The 19744-nt window shown below is 39.9% G+C and overlaps 1 protein-coding gene across 2 annotated transcripts; it reads right to left on the reverse strand.

The window, feature by feature from the left end:
• Positions 1–704: 704 nt before the first annotated feature.
• Positions 705–19122, reverse strand: Fnta (farnesyltransferase, CAAX box, alpha). 2 transcript variants are annotated; one of them, XM_051182194.1, is made up of 9 exons: positions 18806–19122; positions 16882–16967; positions 13531–13645; positions 11679–11783; positions 10047–10173; positions 6426–6574; positions 2937–2999; positions 1540–1711; positions 705–1330 (listed from the first exon to the last, which is right to left on the reverse strand). In XM_051182194.1, the coding sequence occupies exons 1-9, from the start codon at positions 19105–19107 to the stop codon at positions 1214–1216; spliced, it is 1236 nt and encodes a 411-aa protein (XP_051038151.1). In that variant the 5' UTR covers positions 19108–19122; the 3' UTR covers positions 705–1213. The 2 variants fall into 2 exon arrangements, with proteins under 2 accessions (XP_051038151.1, XP_051038152.1); XM_051182195.1 differs by lacking the exon at positions 705–1330 and having other exon boundaries at positions 1583–1711; positions 6347–6574.
• Positions 19123–19744: the final 622 nt, after the last annotated feature.

Genomic DNA, 19744 nt, shown 5'->3' on the forward strand with positions numbered 1-19744 from the left:
CACAGTAATCTCATTAGCTGCGGTTTGGTGTGCTAACACTGAAAGTCCCTTATGGACTGCTGCTCCAGCTACAAACCTCGTCCAGCCACTCACTCTCACCTTCCTGCAGGTGCAGTCAGCGGCAGAAACAGAAATGGAGGAAGTTCATTTCTACCTATAGTGCAAGTTCTCCCCACTCAGGGTTAACGGAGTCTTTGATTTGCTGCCACATGCTTCTATAGAAGGTGGCTCGGACCTGGAGATGGCAGCCAGCACTAAGTTTCCTCCTACAGCAGTTTCCCAGTTCCAGTCCAGGCAGCAGCAACTGCTGTTATTGTATGGCATGGGTTTGGGATATACTTCTAGAAGATGAGGCAATCACTGTTTAAATTATCTTGAGTACATTTTGTTGATTATAGTTAAAATGGACCTAGTCCCATTTTAACAAAGTCACATCTCCCTCACCACAATCACAGAAAAAAAAAAAAAATATATATATATATATATATATATACACACACACACACATACATACATATATATATATATATATTGGTGCCATTTTTAAAACAAGAAGGCCACACTCTAAACTGGCCTGAGCCTCTCTATGTAGTCCAGGCTAGCCTCAAACTTGCAGCAATCCTCTTGTCTCAGCCTCCCAAGCACTAGGTTCCTTGTTTGTTCTAAACTAATAAAATGTCCAAACAAACCAAACAACTACAGTATTGTTTATAGGTACATGTGATTTTATTATAAAACCTTTCTTTTGGCATTAGTTGGTTACAGTGATAGCAAGATACCGTGAGTGTGGCACAGCACAGCAGCTCTAGTCAACAGTTGCAGTCCCTGTTTAATGCACCAAGATTTAAATTACTGCAAATCAATAACATAGTTGCCTTCAGTCACTCCCAGCACAGAGCCTTGCACACACACCTTTCCAGAGGAGTAGATTCTACAGGACTGGATTAAATGTTGGTAAGACTACAGAAGCAGCAGTTTCTTTGCGGGAAGGTCACCATCCTCCCCTCCAATGACCTTGCTTCACAAGAACTTATTTCTTAGAGCTAGTCTGAACAGCATCAGCACACAGGAGTATCACACTTAGTTCTTGTTAAAAACAGCACCTGGGCAACAAGTTTAGCGCACAGGCAAGGGATGGTCGCTCTAGTTTTACACTCCTGCATTAGAGGCCCTTAGAAAGAAAGTGGCATCCACTTCGTCCAGATGCCCAGTGCTATACACTCGTCGGTATGTCACTTTCTCTGCTGTGTTTACTCTGAAGAGATCTTCCAATATATCTCCAATATTCCTTTCTTATAGTGTCCTTTTCTTTAGCTAGGATCTCACATAACTGAAAAGGAAAGATAAAAATGTATTTGAGTAAATGTCTAGTTCAACTTCAAGGGCATATGGCAATTTAACGTAGGCTATATGCAAATGAGACATCTTACAACAGCTACATTGCCAACACAGTACTGCCGAGAAACTATGTGAAAAGTGGCATCGAGAGCAGTGGCAATGGACAGAGCCACTTCTCAGACACTGTTCTGCACTACTTACCTCTAATGCTTTGTTAAGGATGTCCTCCTTGTTGTCACATTGGTTTTCTAGCATGTCTTCATAGATATCCACAAGAAAGGCAATTAGGTAGGGGGAACTGTGACTTGGTTGTAAATCGAGCAGTTGATTTAATAGGTTAGGGTATCTAGAAAGACCACGATCCTGCAAAATCCTAAAACAAAACAAAGCTCCATTCTAAGAGAGCACACACAAACGGAAGGAGAAAGAAAGAAAGCCCCAAGACAAAAGCAAGGAAAGATTTGTTAGAGACAATGAGGCTGGAAAAAAAAAGAATTTTAAGTTATATGGGTCTTATCAATGGTGACCTAAAGTGGAGTGAAATTAACTTAAAGTACAATAAGCTGACTGAGGATGTGGTTCAGTTGGCAGAGTACTTGCCTAGCATGCACAAAGCCCTGAGCTCAGACCCTAGCACCACATAAGCGAGGCATGGTGATGCATGCCTATCTCAGCATTTGGAAAGTGGGGTAGAGAATAAGTTCAAGGTCACCTTCAGCTTCATGGTCTGACAGTCTGGTAGAAATGAGATCACCTTAAAAAGTTTTCAAACAATCATTTATAACTTAACATGCTTGAGACAAAATTAAAATAATTTTCTTAATTTATTTTTATTTTGTTGGTGTTTTGCCTGCACATATGTCTGTGTGAGGATGTAGGATCCTAGAGTAGGATCACAGCAGTTGTGAGATGCCATATGGGTGCTGGGAATGGAACCCAGGTCCCCCGGATTAGCAGTCAGTGCTCTTAACCACTGAGCCATCTCCCTAGTCCCAAGAACTATAAAAAAGAATAGGAGAGATGTCCCTGCTTCTTTTTGAGACCGTTCTTCAAACCTTCAGCTATTTAGGGGATCATAGGTCCCAGTGAACCTCCAAGTGTGACTAGGCCCCATGTCATGCTCTCTGGGCCTATCAAGGGCCAGGCTTAGGAACATTTTTATTTTAAGAGTAAGACTTGTCACTGGACACTGGAAGTACAAAGGTTGGTCATCCATTTGAGTAACTTGTCAAGTTTACTCTGCACTGCTGTACTGAGCCCATAAGAGTACACATGAGTGTGTATTCCATTCTTTAACACAAACTCTAAAGGCTTCAGCACTTAGAAAGCAAATCACTAGAGGAGTTATAAATACTATTAAAATGCACCGGCATTTCTGTGTTGATGTGAGCCTAGAGGTGAGAAGGGGAAAGACAGGGGGCATAATTGTGCCTGGGGATTACTATGGCCATGCTTTACTTCTACTACTAGACACACCGACACAGGGACTCCCCTAGCATTCTTTTAGACCTGGTTATGGAGCATATTCCATCATGTTGCTAGCAGCCTGGTGGTTCTCTTATGAAAAAAAAAAAAAAACAGTAAAAATAGCCTCTTACCCTTTCAAGTAGTTCCATGCACTTTCATTATGTGGAACTAATTTGATCATTTCCAGAGTATACCTGTAAGGAAAAAATATTGTTTTAAAAGAACAGATCAAGTAGATATAGTTTCAGCAACACTGACATGTGCATTCCCATTTCCCTTCTGTCAGGCATTCATATGGATTCTGCCACTGGAAACTGGTACCACTGGAGTGCCAACTAGATAAGAGAACTCGAGTATGCAGTTGTCAGCCATTCTCAACACTGCCCCTTCCCCCACAAAAAGGAATGGGGTTGGAGGAACAGCTCAGTAGTTAAGAGTGGCCGCTCTTTCAAATTCCCAGCACCCACAAGGCAGACAGATCACAACCATCATAACTCCAGTCCCAGGGATACAAGACCTTCCTTTGTCTGCTCCAAGCACTGCATATATGTGATATACAGGCATACATGTTGACAAAAAAATGCATGCACATAGAATAAAAGGATTGTTTTCGTTTTTAATTATGGGAGGGCTGGAGAGATGGCCTGGTAGTTCAGAGTGCTTCCTACTCTTCCTAAGAAACTGAGTTTGGTTCCTAGCATTCATGTTGGGCAGCTCACAAACATCTGTTACCCAGCTCCAGGGGATCTGAAGTCTTTGGTCTCTGCAGACACCTGCACACAGGTGGCACACACACACATACACACACACACACAAATAAAAACATTAGTCTTAAAAGATTTGACTTTGGATTTTTGAAAAAGAAAAGAATATTGAAGATTTTCCTCATGAAGTAAATGTTAGCTAAAAAGGAGATTTGTCTTTGATTGGTACAGCAACCTGGGGTGACAAATCAAAGGTCAACTTATACCTAAGAAATTTGACATTATCTTAGGAACTAAAAGAAATGGCAGGGAGCTGGGGGAGGAAGAGGCAGGCAGATCTCTGAGCTCAAGGCTAGCCTAGTCTACAAAGCAAGTTCCAGGACAGCCTGGGCTTATGCAATGAGATCTGCTTTGTATGGAATATTTAACAATGTAAAGATGTATTACATTTATTTATGCTGAATTTGTTTAACAATATATGGATGTGTGTTTAATCCTGTAAAGAAGTGTTGCATTTGTTTATGCTGTGAGATATTACTTTAACTGTGTAAAAGTGTGTTACATTTGTTTATGTTGAATTTATTTAATGATGTAAGGATGCGTGTTTAATTATGTAAAAATGTGTTGCATTTGTTTTACCTCACCTGCCTAAGGCACATGACTGGTCTAATAAAAAGCTGAATGGCCAATAGCTAGGCAGAGGGGGAGAGGAGGAACTGGTGGACAGAGAGAATAAATAGGAGAAGGAGAAGAGAATGAGGGAGAAAGACAGGTACACACACGGGGCCTGAAGCCAGGCAGTCCCCAGACAGACTGACACAAGAAGCAATGAAAGTAAGGAGGAAGGAAAAAGGTGAGACACTTGGAGGCAAAATACAGATGAAGACAAACAGGTTAAATTATAAGAACTAACAAGAAACAAGCATAAGCTAAGGCTGAGCATTCAACATTCAAAACTAAAAAATATTCTAAGTCTCCATGTCATAATCTGCATAATATGCCTGGTACAAAGACCATGTCTCAAAAGGAAAAAAAAGAAAAAAAAAAATATGGGTGTGATACAGTAAAAAAAAAAAAAAAACAAAACAAAAACAAAAACAAAAGAAAACCAGTGTGGTGGCACAGGCCTGTAATTCTAGCACTCATAAGAGGCAGAGGCAGGAGAACTAGAAGTTGTCCAATAATCTATCAGTCCCTGTAACGAGTTCTAAGCTAGTGACAGGTGAGACTTTGTCTCATGAACTAAAAACAACACAAACCTTTGCGCATACAAAACAATACCTATAGTAAAAAGTTGTGCATCAATGTTTTCAAATATATTTACAAAGCTTGAAGGGACAGACATAATTGTAGCTCATTCTAGAGTGAGAATTAAGATCTTTTTACAATTTTATTTTTTTCAGTAAGAGTCTCAACTAGCCCAAGTTGGCCTGGAACTTGCTAGACAGCAAAAGATGACCTTCAATTTCTGCCTACATCCCCTAAGTTTGGAGCACACAGGTGTGTATCACCCCACCACACTTGGTTTTGTGCAGTGCTGGATTTCAAACCCTTGGCTCTGTAATGCTAGGCAATTGCTTTACCAACTAAACTACAACCCCTTTATACTTAACTCTCAGTATAATTTTCTCCCATAAATATGCTATACTCCTTTTATAATAAAAACGGGGAAAAAGTAAACAAACGATTTTCAGATCTATGTAACTACCTATCTTCTTAAGAGTTATAATTTTTATTAACATACTAAAAATTATTGATAAATACATCCATTACTAACACTTGAAATACTATCTTTTACATCTTTAGGGAATTTGCCACACTTAGAAAAAACTCAGATTCTTGATTATTTCTCTGGAATATCAGAAGGATAAGAAGAGAGGATGTACTTTCAATATGCTTTATATTCAGTATTTTTTAGTTCTTTTAAAAACTAACCTAATGAATAGACAGAAATTTCTCATCTTAAGCCCACTATTTATTTGGATCAAGAACAGACTCTCGAGTGTGGCACTGCTTGCCCAGAATCCTAGCACTCAAGAAACTGAGGCAGGACAGGAAACTCTCAAGTTCAAGACCAGCCTGGCTACACAGCAAGACCTTACTTTAAAAAGGGATCATGGAATTGGCTCAGAGGTTAAGAGCACTTGTTACTCTTGCAGAGGACCAGCCACACACAATCTTCCATAACTCCAGTTCCAAGGGATCTGATACCCTCTTCTGACCTCCATGGGCACTAGGCACACACATCACACAGAGTCATACATTCGGGCAAAACACTCACATATACAATAAAATAAATAAATCTAAAAAAAATTTAAAAGTCAAAACCAAAACAAATGCCAACTATGCACGCTGAAAGTGTGAAACAGACACCGAAACAAAATGAACAAATAAGGTTATAAGGGGAGGGACTATTAATGTTTACCGACATAAAACTCTTTCCAATTTAAAAATCTCCTACTCCTTTCAGCTTTACTTACAGCACCTCTCAGTACATGCATGTGTGATTTTCCCACAAAAGATACATTTGGAAATGTCCGGAGCCATCCTTGTTTAAAGCCAGGAGCGTCACTCAATGGACAGTGCTACTTCACGCCTGTCCAACCAAACCTAACATGAGACTAACATGGCATTTGGAACAGCTATCTAAAATTCAGAATACAGTGAAAAATAGATCCAGAACGAAACTTTCTAGCATTATGAAACTGGACTTCTTCATAATCTCTAGAAGCAACAAGCCAAGAAATTAAGGGGCTGCAACACAGAGATCTACTGCATTACATGCAAATTTCTCCCTGACATGTGGCTTCCCAAATGTAGACCTGGGGAAGTCTTGCCTTTGCAGTATCTGAGTGGCTGAGACATGACAGGCATGCACACTTTAATATGAAGGCCTGAGTGAAGCACAATACTAACTGGACTTCTCTCTCCAGCACGGCACGGTCACTGTAGCCAGTGGTATTAGAAATGACGAAGTGTCTTTGGTTCCAGACAGAGTTATTTCTCACATCTTCTTTGAGAAGCTGGTCTACATACTGTAGCTCATTATCCCATAGTCGAAATTCCTAAAAGTTAAAAAAAAAAAAAAAAAAAAAAAAAAAAGTCCAGTTAGAAATGTTCTACTAGCTGGGCATTGGTGGCCCATGCCTTTTAGTCCCAGCACTTGGGAGGCAGAGGCAGGCAGATCTCTGTGAGTTTGAGACCAGTCTGGTCTACAAGAGCTAGTTCCAGGACAGGCTCCAAAGCCACAGAGAAACCCTGTCTCAAAAAAAAAAAAAAAAAAAAAAAAGAAAGGGAAATGTTCTACTATTTATAACAATAACAAAAAATTAAGCAAAAGCTAAGAAAGTAGACTAAAGATAAAGACAAGGGGGGTTATCACATTTGAAGAGCAATCTGTGATCCCGGCATTCAGGGAGTGGAAGCAGAAGGATTAGAAATTCTAGCTCATTCTCAGCTATGTAAGCTCAAGGCCAAACTGGGCTATATAAGACACACTGTCTCAAACACAAAAGAAAAAAAAAATTAAGCATGGACACCACAAAGACACAGACTAAACAAACAGAAGTCATTAAAGAAAATTTAGATGGAAAACAAAAACCAATAACCACACTCACTAGTAAAAGACTAAATAACTTTACAAGCACCCAAATTAATGTAACTAATACATAATATTAAATAAAGAGCAGCACAACAAAATGTGTGTGTAGGCTGGAGTGGGAGCACACACCCATTATCCCAGCATTCAAGAGGCTGAGGCAAAAGGATCAGGAGTTCAGGGCTACCTTGGGCAACAGTTTGAAACCTTGTCTCAAAAACCAAAAAACAAAACAAAACAAACAAAAAACCCAAAATATGTAAGTAAAAATTTAAAAGTAAATGCATGATAAAATTACCTAAAATACATGTAGAGAAATACACAATTGTATTGTATTGAAGTTTTACTTCACAGTTAGGGCATTTCAAAAAAGCGCACGTATTTTTATTTCTTATTTGACACTAGCAAGAGTAAGAATTTCAGTAAGCTGATTTCTGATTTTAAAAGACACATTGAAAATAAGAAACTAAGAGACCATTTTGGTGAAAAATTCAAGGAATGATGAAGGTAAGTGCTATTCATGTGGCTGGCCATTAACAGTAGGCACCCCAAATAATGCCCACCATACCCACAGTAAGCACTCCCAAATACAGTCCCCCATACCCACAGTAAACACTCCCAAATACAGCCCCCCATACCCACAGTAAACACTCCCAAATACAGCCCCCCATACCCACAGTAAACACTCCCAAATACAGCCCACCATACCCACAGTAAACACTCCCAAATACAGCCCCCCATACCCACAGTAAACACTCCCAAATACAGCCCCCCATACCCACAGTAAACACTCCCAAATACAGCCCACCATACCCACAGTAAACACTCCCAAATACTGCCCACTATACCCACAGTAAGCACTCCCAAATACAGCCCACCATACCCACAGTAAACACTCCCAAATACAGCCCCCCATACCCACAGTAAACACTCCCAAATACAGCCCACCATACCCACAGTAAACACTCCCAAATACAGCCCCCCATACCCACAGTAAACACTCCCAAATACAGCCCACCATACCCACAGTAAACACTCCCAAATACAGCCCACCATACCCACAGTAAACACTCCCAAATACAGCCCCCCATACCCACAGTAAACACTCCCAAATACAGCCCCCCATACCCACAGTAAACACTCCCAAATACAGCCCACCATACCCACAGTAAACACTTCCAAATACTGCCCACTATACCCACAGTAAGCACTCCCAAATACAGCCCCCCATACCCACAGTAAACACTCCCAAATACTGCCCACTATACCCACAGTAAACACTCCCAAATACTGCCCACCATGCCCAAGCACCACTGCTTGGACAAACACCGGCTTACCTGATTTATTTTTAATTACTTTTCCCTTCATTTTTATCTCATGTGTATGAATATTTTGCCTGCATACATGTCTGTGTAGCATGTACATGGAGGCCAGAAGAGAGCATCAAATCCTCTGGGACTGTAGTTACAGACAGTTGTGATCTGCTATGTGGGAACTGGGAACCAAATTTAGTCTTTGCAAGAGCAGTCAGTGCTCTTAACCACTGAGCCTTCTCTCCAGCACCATCTTACATGATTTTAAGGATGTGATTGTTTCACTTTCAAACTGAAGACGAGATCTTTTTTTTTCATTTTTTTATTTTTGAGACAGGATCTTATGTAGCCCAGGCTGGCCCTGAGTTCTTGATCCTCCTGCTCCTATTTCCCATGTGCTGTACCAGGCAAGTGCCACCATACCCAAGAGGACACAGTATCTCTTTCCATTTTATTTCATATGATAAACGTAAGATTTTCTCCAGTTTTCAGAATTCACTTGTCTCCTATTATAGCTGAAAATAATCTTGCCTTCTAAAAATTGGGTTGAAAACATGAAATCATATGTACTGAATATAAAAAAAATGAGAAACATAAAACCAAACATATCGAATGTAGAAATAGGAGAAACATAAAACCATACATATAAAATGTAAACATAGAAGAAAATTTAGTTATTGGAACTTAAAAGCTACAATATAACCAAAGTGTCTCTTGAACTCCTGTCTCTTGGAACCTGACAATTCAGTAAAAATCATACTACATGGGGTGGCTTTTCAAAGACATTGGTAATACTGTATTTAAGTTGTTGTGGTAGGTAGACAGTCATGGGTGTGTATTTGTGTGTGGTACATAGTTTTATGTAATCACAATTTTCTTTTCTCCCTGTCTGGCCTAGAATTTGTTATATAGACCAGGCTGACAGAGATCTGCCTGCCTCTGCCTCCTTGAGTGCTGGGATTGCAAGTATGAAACTACTATAGCCAGTTTACAAAACCAGATGACTATTAGGGCTCGGGGTATAGCTCAGCTGGTAGACTGCCTGGCATGCACACAGCCAGACTGAGTTCAGTCCCCAATAGCACATAAAACTGATGTAGTGGTGCATTCATGGAATCCCAGCACTTGGGAAGCAAAGGCAGGAAGCCCAAAAGTCAAGTGAGCACACAGCAAGTTCAAGGCCAGCCTCGTCAACATGAGACTGCTTACCTAAAAACGACTTTTAAAAAAAATGCAAATACTGAATAGTTGTATCCCTCTCTAATTAAATATGAAATTTAAATTTAAATAAATTTTAAAAAACTGTGATAGCATGGGGACACATGCCTTTAATCCCAACATCCAGGAGATGGAGGCAGGTGGATCTCTGAGTTTGAGGCTAGCCTGCTCTAGTGAGTTCCAGGGCTACTACATAATAAGATACAATGTAAATTTATTCTCAAATTTCTTTAAAATTTGCTATTACTTTTCTTTAATGTAAAAGCAACATATCCATAGAGATTACAAAAGATACCTGACATGAAGAAAGTCAGGCTTCAAGCATCTTAACAGGCGTCGGATTATATGTGCACAATATCCATGTGTGCTCTGTTTAGACACACACTTAGACTCTAAGAAAGGTAATACCTGAATGACCCACTGTCGATGCTGCCAGGCATGATAATTTTTTGCATCCTGATTAAGGATATCGGCAATGAACTCAAGCTCTTGAGAGGGATCTTTAAGCCATTCCACTAATACTCTCCTATGGTGCCTGTCCAAAGAAAATAGGGAAAAGCTTGGGTTAGCTAAGAACTGACACATAGGCTACAGGTGCTGCATTAGATGAAGGAAGAGGACATTCAAGAGGTACAAATTCTCAAAACTGCTTGGAAGAATTTAACAGTGACAGAGAAGTCCAGCACACTGGGAGTTGAGAGGTACAGACAGTGACCAATGTACACAAGCAGGTATCTAGGGCACATGGATGACTTCTCTCAAGTCAGACTTGCAAGTACACTAATCTTTACACAGCCTAGGATTTTTGTTCAGGAATTCTGAAGCACAGCACATAGATTAATGAGAGATGTAATATTAGTTCACCCAATCTAACCATTCTCTACTTAAAACTAGTCAGTTATCACTATGTTCAAAATGTCACCATACAAGTGATTTTTCATTCTACCAGTTTATAGTAGAACTTACTTCTGACCTAGAAAATATATAACTAGGACAAGTCATACTTTGTCACAAGACCAATTTCTGTGTTAGAAAGAATTACATTTTATCCTGGGTTCCATTTTTAGTTTTCCTTACTCTAAAAAGTTTAACACATCTAAGATTCTAAAATGCACCATGAGGCTTAGCAGTTAGCTCAAAGCTAGATCACTGGCCTAGTATGTGTGACACTCTGGGTTCCACCTCCACACCACTAGGAAAAGCCAGTATCACTGTGGTAACACATACCTGTGAATAGTCTAGAAGGGCCTCTGATTTTATATGCTATGTATATATGCGTATGTGTGAAATGTACTAGATACTGATCTTTTAAAAAATCCACATGGCTTTTTCTCACTACCCCTACTACTCATCCACCACCACAGCACACAGTAAGAGTGGCAGCGGCGCCTGCTACTCAGGTAGTCTGTGATGAGCAGGATCCAAACTCTGATCCTTTCTTTTTGTTGTCAGTGCCCCTGCTCCCTGGTGAAAGACCTTAGGGCAATGGAACTGTGCTCTAGCAGGGCATGTCTGGGCACAGCTCCCCTTTCCCTTTCTGCTCCTCTTCTCTGCTCTCCCCACCATAAAAATCCTACATTACAAACCATGCTATCTCATACAAAGGCACCCTATGAAAATCCCTACCATCCTGTTTTTCATAATGCTCCTAAAAGTAACTGTTTTCGTTATTCATGCTCACCTTTGACTGTTTCTAGTTTCTCTGGATCAAGACTAATAAGCATTTTTAGTTAAGTGAATAAAGTATCAAATGTAAAAAAGTTACTTTATACTGACTAGAAAACAATGTTCAGATTTCTCCTACTCCAGCAGTGCTGGCTGCTCCTGAGGTTAAAACTGACAATGATGCCAGAACAGTCTCCAAAGCTACACAGAAAACCCTGTCTCAAAAAAAACAAAACAAAACACTTTACAATTCTATGAGGCATGTAACAGTTTGAACGTAAAGTACTAATATGATAAAAAAAAAAAAAAAAAAAATCTCAGCTTCCAGCGTAAAATCTACTCAGAGTGAAATATGTCCTTCTGTTTTCCTCTTACCAAACTTGATAGTTTTTGGGCTGCTCCTCAATTATTGCAGTGATGTAGTTCATTTCCTCTTGTAGATCTTTTTGAAGTGACCTTAAGAGAACCCTTCGAAAATGCCTATAGCAAAACACAAGCATTCAGACTGTTACTCTACACAAGCTGCCTAGCAAAAGTACCAAATAAAGATATAAGACAATAATACAATATACACACACACACATACACACACACACACACACACACACACACACATACATATATATACACACACACAACAGTCTGGTACTATTTACCCAACCAATAATTTAGCAATCTAAGAGCTTATAATTGACCAAACTCATACATCTAGAACTGAAAAGAATCAAACATTTCATGTGTAAACAGAGAAGCATACAACAAATACAAAATAAAGAAAAAGGAGTTTTGAGCTTTAAGGGATGGGAAGATAAGTAACTAAAATGTTATTTTCAGGTAATATTCTCGTTTTGGCATTCTACAATTTTAGAATTCTAAGGGACAGTTTGCATACATGCACTATGTAATAACCAACTATATTACAAATATTATCAAGATATTGCAGTTACAGAACCACCACCAAAATGTTACTTACAAATAAAATAAATCTTTCTATAGGGCATAAAATAAATCTTTCTACAGGGCATGCTGACACGTCTTTAATTCCAGCACCTGGAAAGCACAGGCAGGTAGAGTTTCAAGTTTGGGCCAGCCTGGCCTACAGAGTTCCAAGACAGCCAGGCTACACAGAGAAACCCTGTTTTCAAAAACCCAAAACCAACCAACCAACCTACAAACCAACCAAACAAAAAAGTGCTCTGAACCACTGAGCCATCTCTCCAGACCTATGCCAAGCATTTTATCCACACAATCTTTTCTAAGTTCTCTTCTACTCAAGGATGTTCTCTATAAAATAAACTAAATCAAGAAAAACAATTGGGTGTGGTAGTTTATACCTTTAATCCTAACACTGGGGACAGGGTGCATGTGTGCAGAGACAGGCAGATTGCTGTGTTTATGACCTGCATGGTCTGCATTATAACACCTTGAGATTTTCTTTGTCTTTTGTTTTTTAAAAAACAAAAAATAGTAAAAGACAAAAGACAGCCAGGTGTTGGTGGTGCACACCTTTAGTCCCAGTCCTGAGGAGGCAGAACAGGAGGATCTCTGTGAGTTCGAGGCCAGCCTGGTCTACAGAGCGAGTTCCAGGACAGCTCCAAAGACTTACATGTCACAGAGTCTAGGAGAGGAATTACTTATTGGCACATAGGAAGCTAAACCAAACAAAAACAGAAATCTCAGTTGTATATGCAGCTCTATAGGCAGAATGTTTGCCTAGCATGCATGGAACTGGACATGGGGGCACATAGCTAGAATTTCAGCACCCAGGAGGTAGATATAGTATCATCACAAGTCATCCTTAGCAACCTACTGAGTTAAAGGTCAACCTGGGCTATCCACTAAAGGACTATAAGGACTATACTATAAAACATGGACAGCATGAAGCATAACTCCTCTGTTATAGAAATAAGCACAGTGAACTCTGCAGCTTTCACAGAATTATGTTGACAATGCAAAAAAAAAAACAAAAAAAAAAAAAAAAAAACAAAAAAAAAAAAAAAAAAAAAAAACCAGTAACAGTGTTATCTGGTACAGAGAAGTTAATTCAAGAAAATGGGACTCTGGTAGCACAAAAGGATGGAGAAGGGATTGTTATTTTCCATTCAACAGACTTTAAGGCAAATATGTAAATTATTTTGATGAAAATTAAAATTCAGTTAAAAAGGAGTCACTTGGACTCAAACATGAGTCCTGCTAGCAGTAACTATTAATGAATTCTATTACGTACCACACTGTATAGTTGGCTGCATTTAACTCAATAGCATCCCGGGTGAGCTTAAAGGCTCGCTCACTTCTCTCATCTCGCTGCAGAACAGCTCGGAAGTAATCATAAACATCTCTAACTGGAGGCAGAAGAGACAAGTCCATCAGGGTCACTTCTGTTAACACCAGCTCCAAAGCTCATTACACTCACATGTATGTATTAGCTAGCTGCAGGGAGCACCACAGCTCCAAAGCCCATTACACTCAATGCATGTATTAGCTGCAGGTAGCACCACAACTCAAAAGCCCATTACACTCACATGTATGTATTAGCTGCAGGGAGCAAATGCAGTCAAATGGTTGGGCCGTTTTATCATTATATTATTAATTTTTTTGAGATAGTGTCTCATGTATACCAGGTTGGATTCAAACTTGTTATATAACTGAGGCTGGCTTTGAACTCCTAATCTTCCTGCTTCCCAAGAGCTAGGATTACAGTCATGTACCACATCAGCAGAGGCAAATGACTGTGAGTACCATTAAAACAATACTCAATGTCACAGATCCAATGCATGAGTTATATAAGTCTAATCATGCTTGCCACATGTATTATAGGTTAATGCCAAACTAAATCTCCCAAATACCTTACGTAAAATTCATGTTATAACAGCTCTAAATTTTCTTAATGGTTATATAGTTCCTAAATTTTACTTTTAATCTACTTCTGAGATATACAGGTGGTTTTCTTGATCTCTCGGTTTCAAAAATGCTGCATATGTTAACAACTGATATTCCTGGTGCTGACTATGAGCCAAACACTGTACTAGCATGCATGCTAAAAATTCACTCACTCTCTAAAACAGTTGCTTTCACTGTCGTCATTTACATTTTTCCATGGGTGCTGACTACAAAGAGGTTAACTAATGTGTTCATGAACAGTGATCCAGTAAGAACACACCAGATTTAAGCCAGGTGGTCAGACTCCAAAGTCTATACTCTTAAGCCTCAGCACATCGCTTTTTAAAAAGACTTAATTTTATTTTCATTTAGTGTGATTGTGTGTACTCAGGTATCCATGGAAGCCAGAAGAGGGTGCCATAGCCCCTAGAGCTGGAGTTACAGGGGGTTATGAGCTGCCTCATATAGCTGCTGAAAAACTCAAGTCCTTCCTTTGCTCCCGTCTACATACCATCTCTTTGGCAACTCACTTATACCAAAGGACAACGTGAACTCAGGACACATATTAGACATGACTCAGCAGTTAAGGGCTCCTGCTGCTCCCACAGAGGACCTGGGTTTGGTTCCCAGCATCCACATGACAGCTCACAACCCTGTATAACTCCAGTTTCAGAAGTTTCTATGCCATCTTTTGGCCTCCTTGGATAATGCATGTGGTAAACAGACACACATACAAACAAAAACAGTCATCTATATAAAAGTAAATCTTAAAAAAAAACTTTAGCATTCAGTTATAAGGCCCAAGTACTTCCTAATTTTTCAGCTGTATTGCACCGCTTTCCAAAAAATGCCAGCCATTTGAAAACTATGTGTCATCACCACAGATAGAACTTAAGACAGTTTCAACTTTAGATGTCACTTCATTCATATGTCTATGTAAGTTCTTATTTTATTTTTCAGAACTTTTATCTTCAATAGTAGATTTTCTTATTTAATGGCTAATGAACTTTCATTTTCTGTGGCTTTTCAGCTCATTTTTTTAATGTTTTCTTCTTATTCTTGTCTAAGAGTTCCAAATTCTGATTATCAGTCCTGATTTTTATAATGTATCTTTTCCCATAGTGTTTGCTTTTTAACTTATGGTTCTGCTACTGTGTATGCTTTACACTTTTGTATATTTACCTTCCAACTCTGATAGGTTTAATTTATTGTGCTGGCTACTTTTTCTGCCAACTTGACACAGTTAGGGTTATCCAGGAAGCTGGAAACTTCAATTGAGAAAATACCTCCACCCAGCACTCAGGAGGCAGAGGCAGAGGCAGGTGGATCTCTGTCAATTCAAGGCCAGATCTTTATAGTGAGTTCTAGGTCAGCCAGAGCTAAAGTGAGACTCTGTCTCCCTCCTGCCCCCAAGAAACCTTACAAATCTAAAAAAGTTGTGGTTTACATTCTTTTAAATCACTAGTGAGGTAAAAAATTTCTATGTAAATATTTCTATTTCTTCTAAAAATATGTGGCAATAATTCAGAAAGCATTCTCATGTAGTTATACTCTGAAAATTTCCTTAATAGAGTATTTTATATCTAATCTCATTAATGCCTTCATCACAATAAACTAAGTATTATTTTCTTTGCTTGTCCTGTTACAGATGATTGACAACGTCTCTTGACCAGAGGCAATCTATTTGTTGTTTTGCTGAAGATCAAATCCAGGGTCCTTGTACACATTAGGCTCTAGCAGAGCATCATTTTTACCCAAAGATTAGTCTCTTAGACTTGCATATAGCTTATTTTTTTGTTTGAGACCATTAGTTCATCTTTAATTCATGTTCATTAAGATATGAGATAAGGATATAATTATGCTTTTATCTAAATGCATAACCAATAGAATGAAGCCACTGATAAAAGCATGAACATGGGTTTCAATCACACAGTGAGGCCTCCCTCGTATACTGCGACTTGCCTTTGGTGCCTACCCTTTATTTTCATACCAGTATGACACATTGTTTGGTACTACATTTTCATACTTGATATATGGCAACCCCCATACCATTGTTCTTTCTTTTCAAACATTTCTTATCATAACTTAATAATCAGTAAATGAATAAATGTTTTTGACAAAAAGGAATGATCTTAGAAAACAAAGTATAAACTGAGAGAAAAATATATATTTGTGAACATAAAAACATGTAAAATTCCAAAAACAGCATTTCATTTCATCAATTTACTCTTTCCTAGAAGAACAATCAACGTTTGTATGATGTCCCATTTACAAAACAGTTCACATTCATGGTAAGAAAGGGCTACTTTGTCAAAGAAAATATCAGTACATACATTTCAGCTGAGGCTAACACTACAGAGCTAAAATACATTTTAAAAAGCTGGTACTTGAGAAACTAAAGCTTATTCTAAATAAAACAGTAACCTGCTTGTTTTACTCTAAATGCAAACTAAGAGCATAACCATATAATAGCTGTTATGTATTATAATGTAACATTCATTACTTAGGGTATTTCTATTCCTTGAACAAAACATCAAGACAAATGACAAAGAAAACAACATTAACTCACCAAAAGTAACTCATTAAAGAAAAGTATTCTCATTAAAGAAAAATCTCCAGCTTTTCTTGCTGTATGGTTGTGAGTTTCAACTTTGTTAGAGGGTTAACTGACAGAGCATCCTAGTAAACATAAACTTACACTTTTCACTGTAGATGATCTGCACCACTGGGTTAGGGCCGTCATTCTGCGGTACTGGATCTATATCAGCCCATTCTGCCCTGTCCCTGAAAACAGACATGTTCCCCGTAATTAAATTCAAACATGTTAAAAGAAAAACAATTCTAGTGTTGTTGTTTTAAATGGCAACAATCACTCATTCATGCTAGGAACTTACTGAGATCTTCATGTAATTACTGGATTCTTCCAGCCTATCTCTGACACTTTGTTTTACATATCAAACTTTTAAAAGTAAAACAGAAACCATCTTTGAATTAAGAAAAATAAGGGACAGGAGAGATGGCTCAGCAGTTAACAGCACTTGTTGCTTATGAAAAGGGGGCCAGAGTTCAGTTCGAAGCATCCATTGAAGACTTAAAATTCTAATTCTAGTTCCAGGAAATCTGATGCCCTTTTTTGACTTCAAGGGCTCTTGCAGGTACATGAACACAGACATACACTCAGTCACACAGACATACACATAAAATACATATTTTTAAAAAGGTTAATAAATCAACAATTTCAAATATGTGGTGTGACAAAATGTGGCCTTTCAGAAAGTATCCAAGTTCTAACTTAAAAAACAGTCTCATTCATTTAGTAAGATTCTGGAGTTAGAATTTTTAAAAACCTGAATTTTACTAGGAAGTAACATTTTAAACTCCAAGTAGGGCTGGGGATGTATCTCATGAGGTAGAATGCATGCACAAAGTCCTAGGGGTGATGTCCCAACACACACACACACACACACACACACACCACACACAACTCCAGTGTGTGTATTAGTAGTGACTCCAGTGGTTGTTGGCAGAGTGAAGGCCTGAGGTGTGGAAAGATGCCTGCCTAACACGCATGAGGTGTGAGAAGGTTCTGGAATCTGCCAATTGTCTAAGTTGCAATAATAACTTTACAACTTCCTGTGTGACATTAAGAAACATATTATTTAATCTCCCCAGATGTCCGTTTCTTTGTACATAAAATGAAGGTGCTATCACTTTAGAAGGCTATTTTGAGGATGAATAACAAATAACGAGTACTTAAAAAACGTATATCATACTGTAAGCATTCAAACAGGGAATAGTCTCAAAACAAAAGTATGGTGGAAACAACAGACAGACACTTTGGAGATTTCCATGATCTGCTTGGTGTGACCATTCTTTACTTATATTCCTTTTCTCTTCTTTACACTAAACAGCTACTGACAGCAGAGATTTGTGGCATACAGTTAACCTTGTAGTTGTATCCCTTATGTAAGGACACAGGAGAAAGAATGATCTCCTATATGAAACCTATAACCTGAAGAGGGCATGGAAAACATCGCCATTTAGTCGTTCGGAAACCAGACCCAGTCGCCTAAAGTCACAAATCACACAAAAGTTTTGAGAGTCAGGGAACCCCACAACAATTAGCAGTATTTCAACTGCAGAAACCTCTACAAAATGCCTTTCACTCATTCATAAAAGCACAGCAAATGAGCCATCTAAAGGGTCTAGGTAGAACTACAGAAGACAGTTAAGTACTTTTTGACAAGGAGCTAAGGAACACAGACAGGAAAGAACAGAAGGGATGAGCACAGGCGAGGAAAAGGCAAGAAAGTTCTCTCCAGTTAGCAGCAGCCATGGGAAGCCCTGACAGCGTTTTTGAAGATCCAATCTAGCCCTTTCACTCCAACCATCCCGCGCAAGCCATCCAAAGTGCACGGTTCTGAAGACTGGCGGCTATCGCATCGGGACAGCACTGCGGGACCACGGAAGTGTCACCACATCCTAGCTTCAGAAGAGCGCCGCCGCAGCCTGCCCGCACCCAGGGCTGAGCAGACCGGCAGGGCGCCCCCGTCCGCCCGGCTGCGGCGTCGCGCGCACCTCAGCCCCGGCCTCCAGCGCCGCGGCCCGCGGGAGGGCGTTACCTGTACAAGACATAGGTGGGCGAGTCCAGGCTCAGAAACCCGTCGTCCATAGGAGACGCTGCCGCTTCTCCGGCCTCGGCCGCCATCTCTTCTTCCTGCGGCTGCTGCGCTGGCGGCGGGGGAGGCGGCGGCGGCGGCTGCTCTGCCTGCCCGGCCTCGCCGCCTGGCGCAGATTCCCCGACCCCCTCGGTGGCCGCCATCTCGCCTCCGTCCGCAGCAGAGGTGGTGGTGGAGGCCCCGCCCCCTCCGCGGCCCGCCCCGCCCCCGGCGTGGCCTACTTCCGGTTCCTCGGGGCCTACCATAGAGGCGTGGGGTAGAGGGCCCGGCCGGGAGGCTGGCCTGGCCAGTCTATCTACTGTTCTCGCTGCCCGGGTTTCAGGGATTGCAGGTGTTCGTGGAAGCCTTTGCGTGCCTCTTGAGAATTAGTTGCAATTTCCTTCTTTGGGTAACTTTTCTTTATTGATTCGCTTTTGTTTCTTTTTCTACAGTCCGGATGAAACCTAAAGACTTGCACATGCTAGGCATGTGCTCTACCACTGAGCTACATCTCCATTCCCCAGCCGCTCCCTTCCTTTGGACTATTTTTAGGAGTAAGAACTGTGTAAGGCCCACAGCACCTCCCTTCAGGGTTCCACTTTCACCTTGAAAGAGCCTTTATATTCTTTCACAAATTACACTTTTTTCTAGGCTAGGCGTTTATATAATGCACAATTTTTATTAATCCAGGGGTTTTGTCTTTAGAAATTTAGTTTGGGTTCTGTGCAAGTAATACTCATGTATGTTAGTATGTTATAGGAAAGGGAAGCACATTTGTAAATGTCAGAGAATAGCTACATTCAATTAACAAATATGTACCGCCAATTTGGTATCATGTTCACTCGCAGCAGTGCAAAAATCAGTGTGCCTGGTCACAATATATTCTAGGGAGGATTCTTCCAT

This window comes from Phodopus roborovskii, unplaced genomic scaffold, assembly GCF_943737965.1.
Source record: "Phodopus roborovskii unplaced genomic scaffold, PHOROB, whole genome shotgun sequence".
In the NCBI taxonomy this organism is placed as follows: domain Eukaryota; kingdom Metazoa; phylum Chordata; class Mammalia; order Rodentia; family Cricetidae; genus Phodopus; species Phodopus roborovskii.